General features: G+C 27.0%; 1 protein-coding gene across 2 annotated transcripts in view; it reads left to right on the top strand.

Annotated features, from left to right (window-relative positions):
• LOC105360532 (uncharacterized) overlaps window positions 1-12,753 on the top strand; it is a 183,701-nt gene extending 170,948 nt beyond the window's left edge. For both annotated transcript variants that reach the window (XM_011497454.1, XM_011497452.1), the window contains exons 10-11: window positions 10,365-10,557; window positions 12,262-12,753. In XM_011497454.1, coding sequence (XP_011495756.1) covers window positions 10,365-10,557; window positions 12,262-12,587 — 519 coding nt within the window. In that variant the 3' untranslated portion in view covers window positions 12,588-12,753. The remainder of the gene's footprint in view (window positions 1-10,364; window positions 10,558-12,261) is intronic.
• The last annotated feature ends 6 nt before the right edge of the window (window positions 12,754-12,759 follow it).

Genomic DNA, 12,759 nt, shown 5'->3' with positions numbered 1-12,759 from the left:
AGTTGATATCTATCCAGTCCGAGTTTCTACTAATGAGTTTTCCCTTATTCTTTCATTTAGTAGTAGATGATTCATTTATGAAAATTATTATTAGTCTAGAAAATTAAATGGAAATTAAATGAGAAAAACTTAGATTTTAATTAGAAATATTTGTCTTAAAGCATCTATTATTGAATGGAAAATCTATTTGCACGAACTGTTTTTGGTATGAAAATGTTTGGCATTGCATTTTTAAAGTCGTAAATTAATTTATTACATGCGACGCATGTATATTTAGGTAATTAATAATTTCTAAATGTTTATACATTACATTCAAACATATTATTATTCTTTTTAACTTCCAAATTCAACAGAATAATTCAATAATACCGGATAATACAGAAGAATGTAGAATGGTAATTGTCGATACATTAATCATTAAGTGTCTCTAACATCACTCAAAAATAATTCGATAAATATTCGGCTATTGTGTCAACCATATTGTTTAATACTGCTTTACTCCCGCTCGACCCAACATCAAAGCTTCTAATATTTCAACAATTCCAATAAACCATCTCTTATCCTCTCTCGCGCATCATTGCAATTGAAATGAATGAGCAATACACATATAAACATGTTGCTTCCACTTTAATGGTAGTTGGATCATGTAATTTTTATCATGAAGAAATAGAGGAGAGTATGTAAGATAGAAAGCGATAGGAAAAGGTGACCGAATTACGTTTGCTTCACGTAACAATCCGTGAGAAAAGTAAAGGCCGAATATGTGAAAGGATGGATAAAAAAAGAAGAGACCTTTACTTGAAGTCGACATAGTACGTTACACCGATCACCTTATTCCCGGTTATCTCGAGCTTCGACAGTAACGATTCAACAACTACATACACACGAGCTATATATTGATCAGCAGAGTGAAAGAGAGAAGCGGCCCAGTCAACCATTAAGTCCACCAGAGCATAAAACGACCAATACCTGTGCTCGATATTTCAATGGTAGTCGCGTTATGAAGAAAGAAAGAAAAGCTTGTGAGAGAGCGAGGGTGGTTGGAAGGAAGGGTGAGAGTGAGGGAAATTGGGAGGGAGGCAGAGAGAGAGAGAGAGAGAGAGAGAGAGAGAGAGAGAGAGAGAGAAAGATAGTCAATAAGTGAGGGTGTATACTTCAAAGTGTACGTTATATACGCATATGCCAGTAATGTAATTCACTAGTTCTTGTTAACATCATACATTACGTTTTCTCTCATTCAACTGTCATAAATTAACAAATAACTGTATGATTGTACATGAAAAAATATTATTCGAGTAAATATGCCATTTACCTATGAAGAAATTATATATATTGTACTGAAATGAATCACTTTGGACATATCTAAAAATGGTTTTTCCAATATATATATAAAACAAATTGTCGTTTTAAATTGAAATAAGCAATACATTTAGTTTTAGTAAATATGCAATGTTCTCAATTATTCGCGAAAACTTTCTTTGATGATTTTCTTTTACAAGTCGAAATAACATTATACTTCTATGCTTTTAATAATAATGTTGCGGTACCACCAATGCATTAACGTAAAATTGATTTAAATACTTTACGCATGAAAAAAATTTAAGATCCACGTATTTTTGTACTACAATAAAATGTAAATCTAATAATAATATTATTTAATATTTCCATGGAACTTATCATGCACACAATATTTATATCGTAGCCTAATGAAATTTCTCCAAAGCATTGCGTAAAACAAAATTATTCACAGTTAATTATCTATAATTTTTTTAGTAAAATTTCGTATATTATTAACATCATTGTAATATTTCTTCTAAATTACTATACAAAAGATAAAAAAAATTGAAACTTTAAATCCATAATTGTTTATTATTTTACTAATTATTTGCTAATTATTGAATATTTATATAATGAAAAATAAAATTCTTAAACGTTAAAATTAAAAGTTAAAATTCCTTTGACAATATTTTATTATTTCATCGACATATTTTTTAATATTTATAATTTTCTTTTTAAACAATATGTGGATTGCTGTGTAATGATTACAAATGGAATTATAAATTAGAATTTTATAGTATTGATTATCAAATATCTTATCACAACACTAGGTTAAATAATTTTTTTCTTATAAATCTAAATCTAAAAATTAAAAATATATATGAAAAATAATATTGGGTATAATTAATCATCTTGTATAATTCTTAAGCTAATGCAACAATTTTTTTTTTTTTTTAACGATTACTTGTATGAGTAAATAAAATGTTATAAATATTTTAATACTTATGATTATTAAACCTTCTATATTAAAAGTTTGTAACTTGGAAAAATTCATTAAATCAATTCTAATTAAATTTTTAATTATTTGAAAAAACTCTTATACTCAATGATAAGATAAATAGGCAAAATAAAATCAAAGTTTTCTTCTTATGATTCTACTTATGAAGTAACGATCTTCCTAAATTATTTGAGTATTGAATCACATATTTATTATTTATTATATAAAAAAACATTGAGCTTTAACTCGTAAACGTTAGTTAAAAATGCCACTTTAATAAATATATAAAAACAATTATACTTTATAGAATATTAAATTTTAGAAAGCATTTATAATATTTACAAAATATATTACATTACATCGTTTTCACATTCATAATGTTTAGACAAAATTTAAATCAATATTCAATTATTCAAATCAGAGTCCTTTTTAAATATTGTAATAAAAGAATTTTGAATAGTGTGTTATAATTACAAGGAAATTAGTAAATTAAGAAAATAGTACCGGCTATTGTAAAAGTATTGATGTTCATTCTAATGAAATTTCATTAGAGTCAATAATAAATAAAATCTCAGTAGTAAGTCCTTCAAAATAATTTAAAATAATTTAACAATTATTTCTCATTTAATTTTTGCAATATTGATTAATTTACGGTACCGAGTGTTCAATCATTTTTAAAATTTTGAAGTACATTGTATCGTCAATGTACACTTTAATCGACTGTATTTGTAGACGTACAAATTGTAATTTAAAATAAAAAAAGAAATAAACTTTTATTATGCACTTTATTTTTATTCATCTGAATAACAAGATCATATTAAATAGTTGTTAAAATTATTGTGGTTGAGATCGTATCGTATTAATTTATAATTTATAGTGCCTGTAATTTATATTTTATTTATTTAAATATAAATAATGATTGTATGAATTATATTAAGAAAATATTTCCTAAGATTACTAATTGCAGACGTATTTTATAAAACTGCACCTATAAAATTATGGAAAAAGATAGAGGAAAAGAAAAAACAAAGAAGAGCTTCCAGATTTCATTTAACCCTGATTCTGCTTTTAATGTATAACGTCTTTCATTAATTTTAATAAAATCTTAACTCGTACAATAGTATTATTTTCATCATATACATTGAATTTATACTAATCTTTTTTTCTCTCCTCCGCACTCAGTCTCTCTCTCACTCATTCGTGTAGGTTTTAATATTTAAATTAACTAAATGTGTATTACAATTTTTATCAAAAAAATGGAAATGACAATTGAATTTTAGAAACCGGAAACCATGCGGATTGATGCGCTTGTGTAGACTTGTCAAGTAGTTAAACGAAATGTCTCTCTACATTTTTTTCAATTTTTTCATTTTATATAGTTAGTCAAACTTTATTCTTATGTGTACCCATATTAATCAAAAGTTACTGCTTCAACTGAGCATAGAAAGTATTATTAAATGTTTATATATATATATATATATATATATAAACACACACACACACACACACACACACACACACACACACACATTGCGCACAGTAAAAGTAAAAATATTATTCAAATTTTTCTAATTTAATTCAAAAAGTCTAAATTTAATCAACATTTCCTCAAGCCATTATCAAAAAATTCTAAACTACGCATGAACTAAAGTATCGTATAATTGTTTTTCATTTTAATATAAAATCTTCCAGAAATAAAACATTCTTTCATTTTTTACCCATAAAAGTATCATAATATTTTAATAATCCAATAATATCTTTATGTTTACGTATTAAAACAGAAACTATTGGTGGGAAAAAATGAATCAAAATATTGATGCAAATGACAGCTGTTCTGTATAAAAGTTTTTGACTACGCAAACATAAGATTGACAGTTCTGATTATACGAATGCCGTATTCAACGAAAATCGAGTATTATGAGTATGAAAAGCAATCTATTAATTTGTATAAATTCACGGACTAAATTTTTCTTTCATTTGCAAAAATTTATTTATACATAACTATTTTTAAAAGTAACTGATAATTAAAGTCGGCACGAAATATTAATTTTAAAGTACAAAAAATATATATATATATATATATATGATAAAAACTTGAGTAACAGTTTATTATTCAATTGACATAATATGAAATAAAATTTCTGAATATAAATTTAATCTGTAAGAGAAATATTACAAATTTTAATTACATGTTACAATGAAAAAATCATTTACCTCGAAATATAATTTTAAAGCAATTTAAAAATGAATTTTATAATCTATTTCATTATTTATTATTATATTTACTATTTCTTATTATACTTTATAAATAATAAAATAGTTAAATCAATCGAGCATGTAATTTATACGTAAATGCCCTTTCATCTTCTAAACCCATTCATACATCCTTAATTCGTTTTGCTGAGTGTGAATATAATGTCCTTACCTTTATCCATTACCTGTACATAACTAGAATCTATTATCGCTACTGTACTTGGTGTATTATATGTCTTCCATTCCCATTTAACCAATCCTCCAACGCATGTAAAGTTTCTCATACGGTCTGCAAACTTGAAGTTCGCCATGTTGTTCATTAAGCAAGCTTGATTGTTGCCTCGTGGTCTGACGTCACGTTCTACAAAGTTTTCGCATTCGCTATGAGGACAAGCTAATCCCGACTCTCCAGTTCGATGGGAAGCTATTAAGTTTAGCTAAATCTAGGAGATGCGAAAGGCACTAATCGTATTATGATGTCTACACGCGTGGGGACAACTTGGGAATTTGTTCACATTAGAATTAAAAGCTGCGGATCAAGGCTGCTGCTGGCGATTGAGTCGAATAATCGATATTTATAATGATAATGGCTAAGTCGTGTAACAGCTTATCGAACATTATTCTCAAATGTTCTCAAAAGTTTTTTACACATTATAGATAATGTATCCAATGTATGTATAATGATAAAAATCTTTGATAAAATTTGAATTTTCTTGCTGAGAGAATTTAATTTTAAATGTTATATCCTTTTGGTTCTTAAGTCATAAAATAACAAACAATTCTATGTCAAAACAAAAATTTCATTGCAAAAATATTTTATATTTAACGCTCGAGAAAGCTTATCATTATAATTAAACTATATATGAGGAACTAATTAGTAACTAATAGCAAAGAATCTAATAAACTAATATTATTCAGACAAGTTCCAATTTTAAAAGTTACAAAAAAAAGAAGAAAAATAATAAAATAAATACGATCCAACAATAAAAGCATTAATAGGATTGTAATAAAAATTCGATTTGAAAACTAGAACTTTTTATCTCTATCAGTGAAAATCAAATTTCCATAGAATAATTAAATTTCAAATTAAACAAAATACATAAGAAGTGCTTCATTTCAATACTTCTGAATACTTTTAACTTAATTTCAAAGTTATTATAAAAATTATTAACTAGATACTCATATTACTTTTATAATTAAGAAATTTTTAAATTTAAACTATCATAAATAATATCTTCCTTACATGTTTCTAATTTTTATTCATTAACAATATATATCTTGAAATATTCATCGTTTATGGTATTTTATAAAACGTGAATTATAATAACTTTTAAATGTAATAAAACAATATAATTAAAAAAAAAAAAAAAAAAAAAAAAAAAAAAAAAAAAAAAAAAATCATTTTTAACGAATCATTAAATTTACTTTGCAAATAAATCATTCTTTATAGTATTTCACGATGATATTTTCAAGCCAAAGAGATTGGAAATTTCAAATTTGTCATTTGAATGTGCATAATATGAATATAAATTTTATTATTTTATATATACAGTATGGTATTATTAAATAACTAAACTGTATGTTTATTACGTTGCCACTTTTTTTTTAAAGGCAATTAAAAAATTCCATTTAGTAAGGAAGTCCGAAAAAAATTTGTATAATTTAAAATACTAAGAAAGAGAAATTATATTTTTATAAAATTAATTATACAAATATGCATTAGATAAATTGAATTCGATACATAAAATTAATACTAAACTCCATATAATAAAATTTTATTTTAATCATTATTTTAGTCGATTAGGCATACAAGAGTAACTTAAAATTAAAAAAAAAAAGTCAAATATTTGATGCTCTTCATCTAATTAAATTAAAGATACTTTTGTTTGAAATAAAAAATGTATGGAATATAATGCTTTAGAACAATAATAATTTTATTTCAATTTCCACTTGTTATGGATCAAGTTAAAATTATATACGGAACATTAGAAAACATGTTAATAAATATATTATAAGTACGCATATTCAATTAATTATTCTTTAGGTAATAGAATATTCTAATGTTATACGTAAATTAAATATAAAATCCAAAGTACACCATCTTTATATTTAAAAATATTATTAAAAATAGCAAATCAAGCTTTATAGAAAAACTATTTAACAGCTACTAAATAGTATGAAATTGCATGTTTTGTCTAAAATAATAAAGATAACATATTGAATCAAATGTGAATGGAATATTTGAATTTTTATTCTAATAAGTTATTATGTTTAAAAAGTTTTAATTATCGAAATTGTCTTTGTCGGAAAACATAAAGTGACAATATCTGTGATAATATTTAACTTATAAAACATATACAATAGAAGTAAAATATTTCATCATTAAATAAAATACTTCTAATAATATTGGAAAATTTAATTATATCATACATTTAAGAAAGATAAGAGCACTTTTTGAATTAAAAATGAAAGAATATCAACAAAACGATAATTGAAAATTTAAAAAAAAAAGCTTAAAATAAAAAATTTTCAAGCATAAGGAAACGACCGTTGAGTCGTGATATTAAATTAAATTACGTAATGTTAAGTTTTAGGAAGTATTTTAGATGAATTTAATATGAAATAGAATAAATTTTCATTTTATATTATTAAATGTATGACTTGGAAAGTGACTAATATCGATTATATAATAATAAGTTTTGTTTCCTTAGGTTTTTAATGAATTTAATTGGTTTCACGGTCATCGGATAGTTGAAAATCAAAATAACGAATGTACTATGCTAATTAAAAATCTTATAGTTTATACAGATATTGATAAGTTAGTTATCACTTTATGAATTTATATAGAAACTAATTAAATAATCTTCTTTATATATACGCCAACATAACATAAATTAGAAAAATAGAAAATGCTTGGCCAGAAGAAAGAAAAGACAATTAAATTCCAATTGGATCAATCTTCACTTACATTATAAAATCATAAATTTAAAAATACTCCTAATTCACAAATAAATTTATAAAAGACCTATAATATATTCAATTTTCTTATATTGCATAAGAAATGGATTTTTTTTTAATATTAGAATACCAAGTAAAACGAAAACAGCTCTGTCGTCTTAATATGCACTCAGCTATATACGTAAAAGGTAATGAAAAAATCCAGACTTTTTACTATTTTATTGACACAAAGAATTTCTCATTAATTATACGACACATAAGTTCTACGAAATTATTTAGTATTAGTGTTTTCCATTGAAAGCCTCACACCTAGAAGATGGCCATTTTACTTGTGGCTTTATACAATATATTTAATTGAACTTGTACGAAGAATTTGCTCCTCCACAAACACGTAGACACCCACCCAAGGCACACTCACTCACACGCGCGCGCGCCCACAAACAAACAAACAAACACACACACATGGCTGGCGTATTTTCTTCTTCAGATTTAATTTTTATAACCTAATTTATCTTGAGTAAAAGTTTTTTTTTGTTTGTTAAAACGTCCATCTTAATTATACTCATTTTAATTTTATACAAACATTAAAATGTTATAATAAATAAGGCATAAAATAATCTTAATTAGTCATTATACTTTTATTTGTTCTATAATTTTACATAAAAAATTTATATTTATTTTATAATTGTATTATATTTTACTTGTTTTATCAGTATTATGTTTAAAATAAATTAGTTTTTGACATTTATTATTTTACTATTAATAATTAAGTATTGATTGCAAATTTTTCTATATATATATATATATATATATATATATTAATTTACATTTATGCAATAAATTTCTAAATTAAAATGTAAGTAAATCTATATTATTACATAAATTTGCAAAAAATTTTGTTAAATATTTTATTTCCCTCATATTTTTTATCGTATTATTTTCATATGTCACATACATTTTATAATATTTTAATCTAATACTGTCATAGTTAATTGTATTACTAATAACTACGGTACTCAAAGATAAGCTAATAAGCAAAATTTCTTATTGTTCTTCATTCATATCTTTTGCTTAAAAAAAAAAAAAAAAAACAAACAAAAAAAAACATTTCATTCCGTTAGCCATTATTTTCACTTTAATTAAAATAAAAATTAATATGAATACGAAATGTAATATTAATTTGTAAATGAAATAAGATACAATTACCAGTGGTTTTAAAGTTACCTGCAATCATCATTCATTTGAAATAATTTAAAATCAAGTCTCGTTACTCAAAATTTAATTAGTGCTAACATTTAACAAATAATGATAATTATGATATTGAATATTTTTCACAAAATATTAAATAACTAATAATCTTTATAATTGTGTTATTTAACCGCGTTATTCAATATTTCTCTCACTAAAATATACACGAGTCATGCTTATTTCATGACTTTTTCTTTTGAAATTTTCTTTTTTTTCTTCTTTATGTATTTTTTGCAGTGTAGCTATACTATAGCATTACTTTCCATACAACTCCAAGCCATGTTCGAACAAATACGAAAAAGTAGCCGAGCATTGAATAAGTTTAGGCTCGACTTGATAAAAAAATCATCAGCATACAACTTATGCAGATAGAACTTAAAAGAACTTTGTATGTGGCGCCAAAAACTTTGCATATCGCTCAAGATTTCAGCGATAAAACGTCCAAATTTCGTTTACACACGATATGTTGAAATACTGGAAAACAATTTCACTTTGAATATACGAAAAATATAAAATATAGTCCGCATATTTCCACTTTGTCATGCTCTTATTTCCTTTTTAAATATCAAAAAATATAGTAAATAATTTAACCTATTTCACCTTAATTAAATATATTCTTATATTTTCACTTAAATATTACATATCATATTAATTATTTTGACTAAATTATATTAACGAAAATTTGAAAGGACAGAAATATTTTTTAACCATTGATACCGCATCATTCAAGCCAGTATCCGCGAGCGCTAATTTTTTAACATTATCAAAAATAATTAAATTATTTTTTTCGACCTAGTTAATGATTTACATTGATTAGTATAATTTCACCATTACTGCTATAAGATGATAATACACGATAAAACAATATACATAGAAATTTTACGTATTTACGTATATAATAGAGGTAGGATATATTATGTACGGATAAGCCGATTATATCCGTCTAGTGAAGCTACGATTGATCATTCAAATTTTTTACATTACAATAACATCGAGAATTTATCTTTATATACTAATTGCCATCTTTTCAATCGCTTATAGATGACATCCGCAATACTACAGCGTGCAATCTTATAGTCAACTATTTTATGTAAAACAGATCCACCCCCACCCCTCCATTTGCTTTTTGTATGCATACGATCATGATAATACAATGATATTCTAATATCGTACTTAACTTCCTATTATATACACACGCTGAATAGAAGCAATAGATAAAATTTATCAATGCCCTTTACATACCACATGAAGATTAAGCTTAAATATTGATTTATAATATGCGCTGCAATATATTTAAATAGACGTTTAAATGCCGTAATGGAAACTATGATAAAAAAATTTCAAGCAAATATAGTAAGCAGAGTTATTGATACTAAACATTAGTGAGTATTAAAGTTTTGAAATTAATGTGAAAAGTAGGTTGGTGTAAGAATTACGCGTGACGAAAGCACTGAGAAGTTTGGCAAATCTTTCCCCTGGCGTTCATTATAAGGACACAGCGAGTGCGCGCGAGCCTACTGCACTCATTTGCGCGCGTACGTGAGCGCACGGCACGCGCAAAAGGATTTACGCGATCTAATTCAATCCCTCCGAGACGCAACTTTTTAATCAGAACTTTGTACCATTACAGCCGGAAAACTGCATAGCAAAGTACACACCGCACGGCTACTGCATCGTTTATTCGACGACCGATCGCTCGTCCCTGCGCGTCGCCGAGGAGATTCTCCAAACTCTCTGGCGCAGCGATCACATATCGGCCAAGGCGATCATTCTCGTTGGAAATAAGGCCGACTTGGTGCGCTCCCGTCTTGTTACGACCGAAGGTGAGCAAGGAACCGGCTGACTTCTTTCCCATGCGCTATCATGCGCTATACATCTACTATCCATTTAGCCTTGTAATTCGAGGATTTTCAACGAAACGACGAGAATGAATCAATTTCAAGCGCGTTTTCCTTGAGCTCTTTACTTCAATCGACGTGAAGTGGAGTAGGATAGTACTTGATGTACTTGATTGTTATCATATATTACATTAATTTTTTCATTCGTTCAATAGAATTTCATTTAAAATTGTCAATACATTTCTTACAATAAAACAAAAAGATTCTTCAACTTTTTTTAAACATAACGTTCGAATGATGTAGATAATTAAAAACGAATGGGAATTTTCAAGAACAACATATTAGGTATAAAATTAAAGCTGTGCATACTTTCACATGTTCATAATTAATGCGCGACAGTTATTTTCATACCGTAGAATAGCAATTATACGAGCATATAACATGTATATGCCCGTAAAATTACCATACGTAGATAATTAATCTCCAACTAACTTAAGTATTACTTAAATTACAATGGATATGGTTTTTATGTAACAATAAGTATACTCTAATTAATAACTGAAATTGAGTGTCTGAAAATTGTTTGTCGAGTGCACTCTACGCGTCTTAGCAGCAACGTATAACAACGTAAAAGCAGTAAACTTGTAAGTGCATTTTATTTAAAATAAAAAGATAAAGAAACAAAGTGAAAAAAAAATGAAGATTTTTAAAGTCAATGATATTACTTAGTATTATATATAATATATTTTAAAAGTTTTTCTACAGCTCATGATAGATCGCGGTTTATAATAATATAATAGATTGGTTCTTTAAAAAGAATCATATTAATACTTGAAAATTCTTCTTAGCTTCTAAAGTATTCTTAAAAGTAAAATTTTAGCATTATCGTGAAAATGAAAATAAATTTTTCTTTCGACTTTCGAAACTTTCGAAATGTTTGTTGCAAAATATTTAAAAAATTAATGTTTACATTATGCAAATAATGTTCTTAAAAAAAAAAAAAAAATGTTATTATATACTCTGATTATAAATATATAAATTGTTCTCAATTACTTAAAATGCGCGTCTGTGTTACAGTCAGTGGGACAGAACACACACTGATGGGGAATAAAATTTAATAGAATATGATTAGAAGATCTTTATAATTATTTCAAAAAATGAACGGAAATAATATTTTTATCGATTTTATGAATATAATTAGAAAGTAATTATTTTATTGGTAAATTGATAAATATAAAAAATATTGATTTTATTACAAACGTATCTGGTATACCGAAACGACAAAATACAAATTTTCATTCAATTTATTATGTAAGTTTTATTTATCATCCAACAACACAAAGCTTTATCATTAAATACATGAAAATATCATTGTTATTCATTTGAATAAAGCCGATAGTTATTGTCCTATTTTAAACATAATGACTTAGCTTATGGTAACAATTGTCCTGGTATTAAAGTGCTTATGTTAAAATACGTATGATACTGAGAAATCTAATACTCGTAAATAATCAAAATTGTGAATTCGACAATATAACGTATCTCCTCCCATTATCCTTACGATCCATAATACCCGGCAGAGTTTACGCTCGGGTATCATCCTCCCGCTGCCGAGCGACGACGAAATGAAAATAGCAGGAATTAAATCAAAGCACTAAATAGCAACTCTCTTCTTATGTCCTGTTGCAGATGGCACGTCAATGGCCATTCGTTACGATTGCAAATTCATCGAGACGTCGGTGGGCATAAATCACAACGTGGACGAACTCCTCGTTGGCCTCCTTACCCAGATCCGGCTGAAGCTCGAGAACCCGGAACGCAATCGCGACCTCTTTCGGCGACGATCTCGTAGAAACCGCAGTCGCTCGCCCCTTGGCTCCTGCTCGGAGAACAACTCGCCCAAGAAGTACCGAGGCAGCAGGACGAGCGCGAGCGTCAAGGTGCGCAACCTGCTGGGTCGGGTCTGGGCAAGGGACAGCAAATCCAAGAGCTGCGAGAACCTCCACGTACTCTAAAGCTGGAGAAAGGAAAGAAATAATCCCCAAGACTGACCGAGCTGGCCGATCGATCAGGTGATCGATAGGATGTCTAACTACCCTGATTTCCCTCTTTCTCCCTCCAGCGACGCCGTCTCGCCCCACCCCGACCTCTCTCACCCAAATCTCGTTTCTTACTGGAAGAGGGAAA

This window comes from Ceratosolen solmsi, unplaced genomic scaffold (genome assembly GCF_000503995.2).
Source record: "Ceratosolen solmsi marchali unplaced genomic scaffold, CerSol_1.0 scaffold47, whole genome shotgun sequence".
Classification (NCBI taxonomy): Eukaryota; Metazoa; Arthropoda; class Insecta; order Hymenoptera; family Agaonidae; genus Ceratosolen; species Ceratosolen solmsi.
The sequence above is the reverse complement of the archived record's forward strand: the minus strand, read 5'-3'. Positions and strand labels throughout refer to the sequence as shown.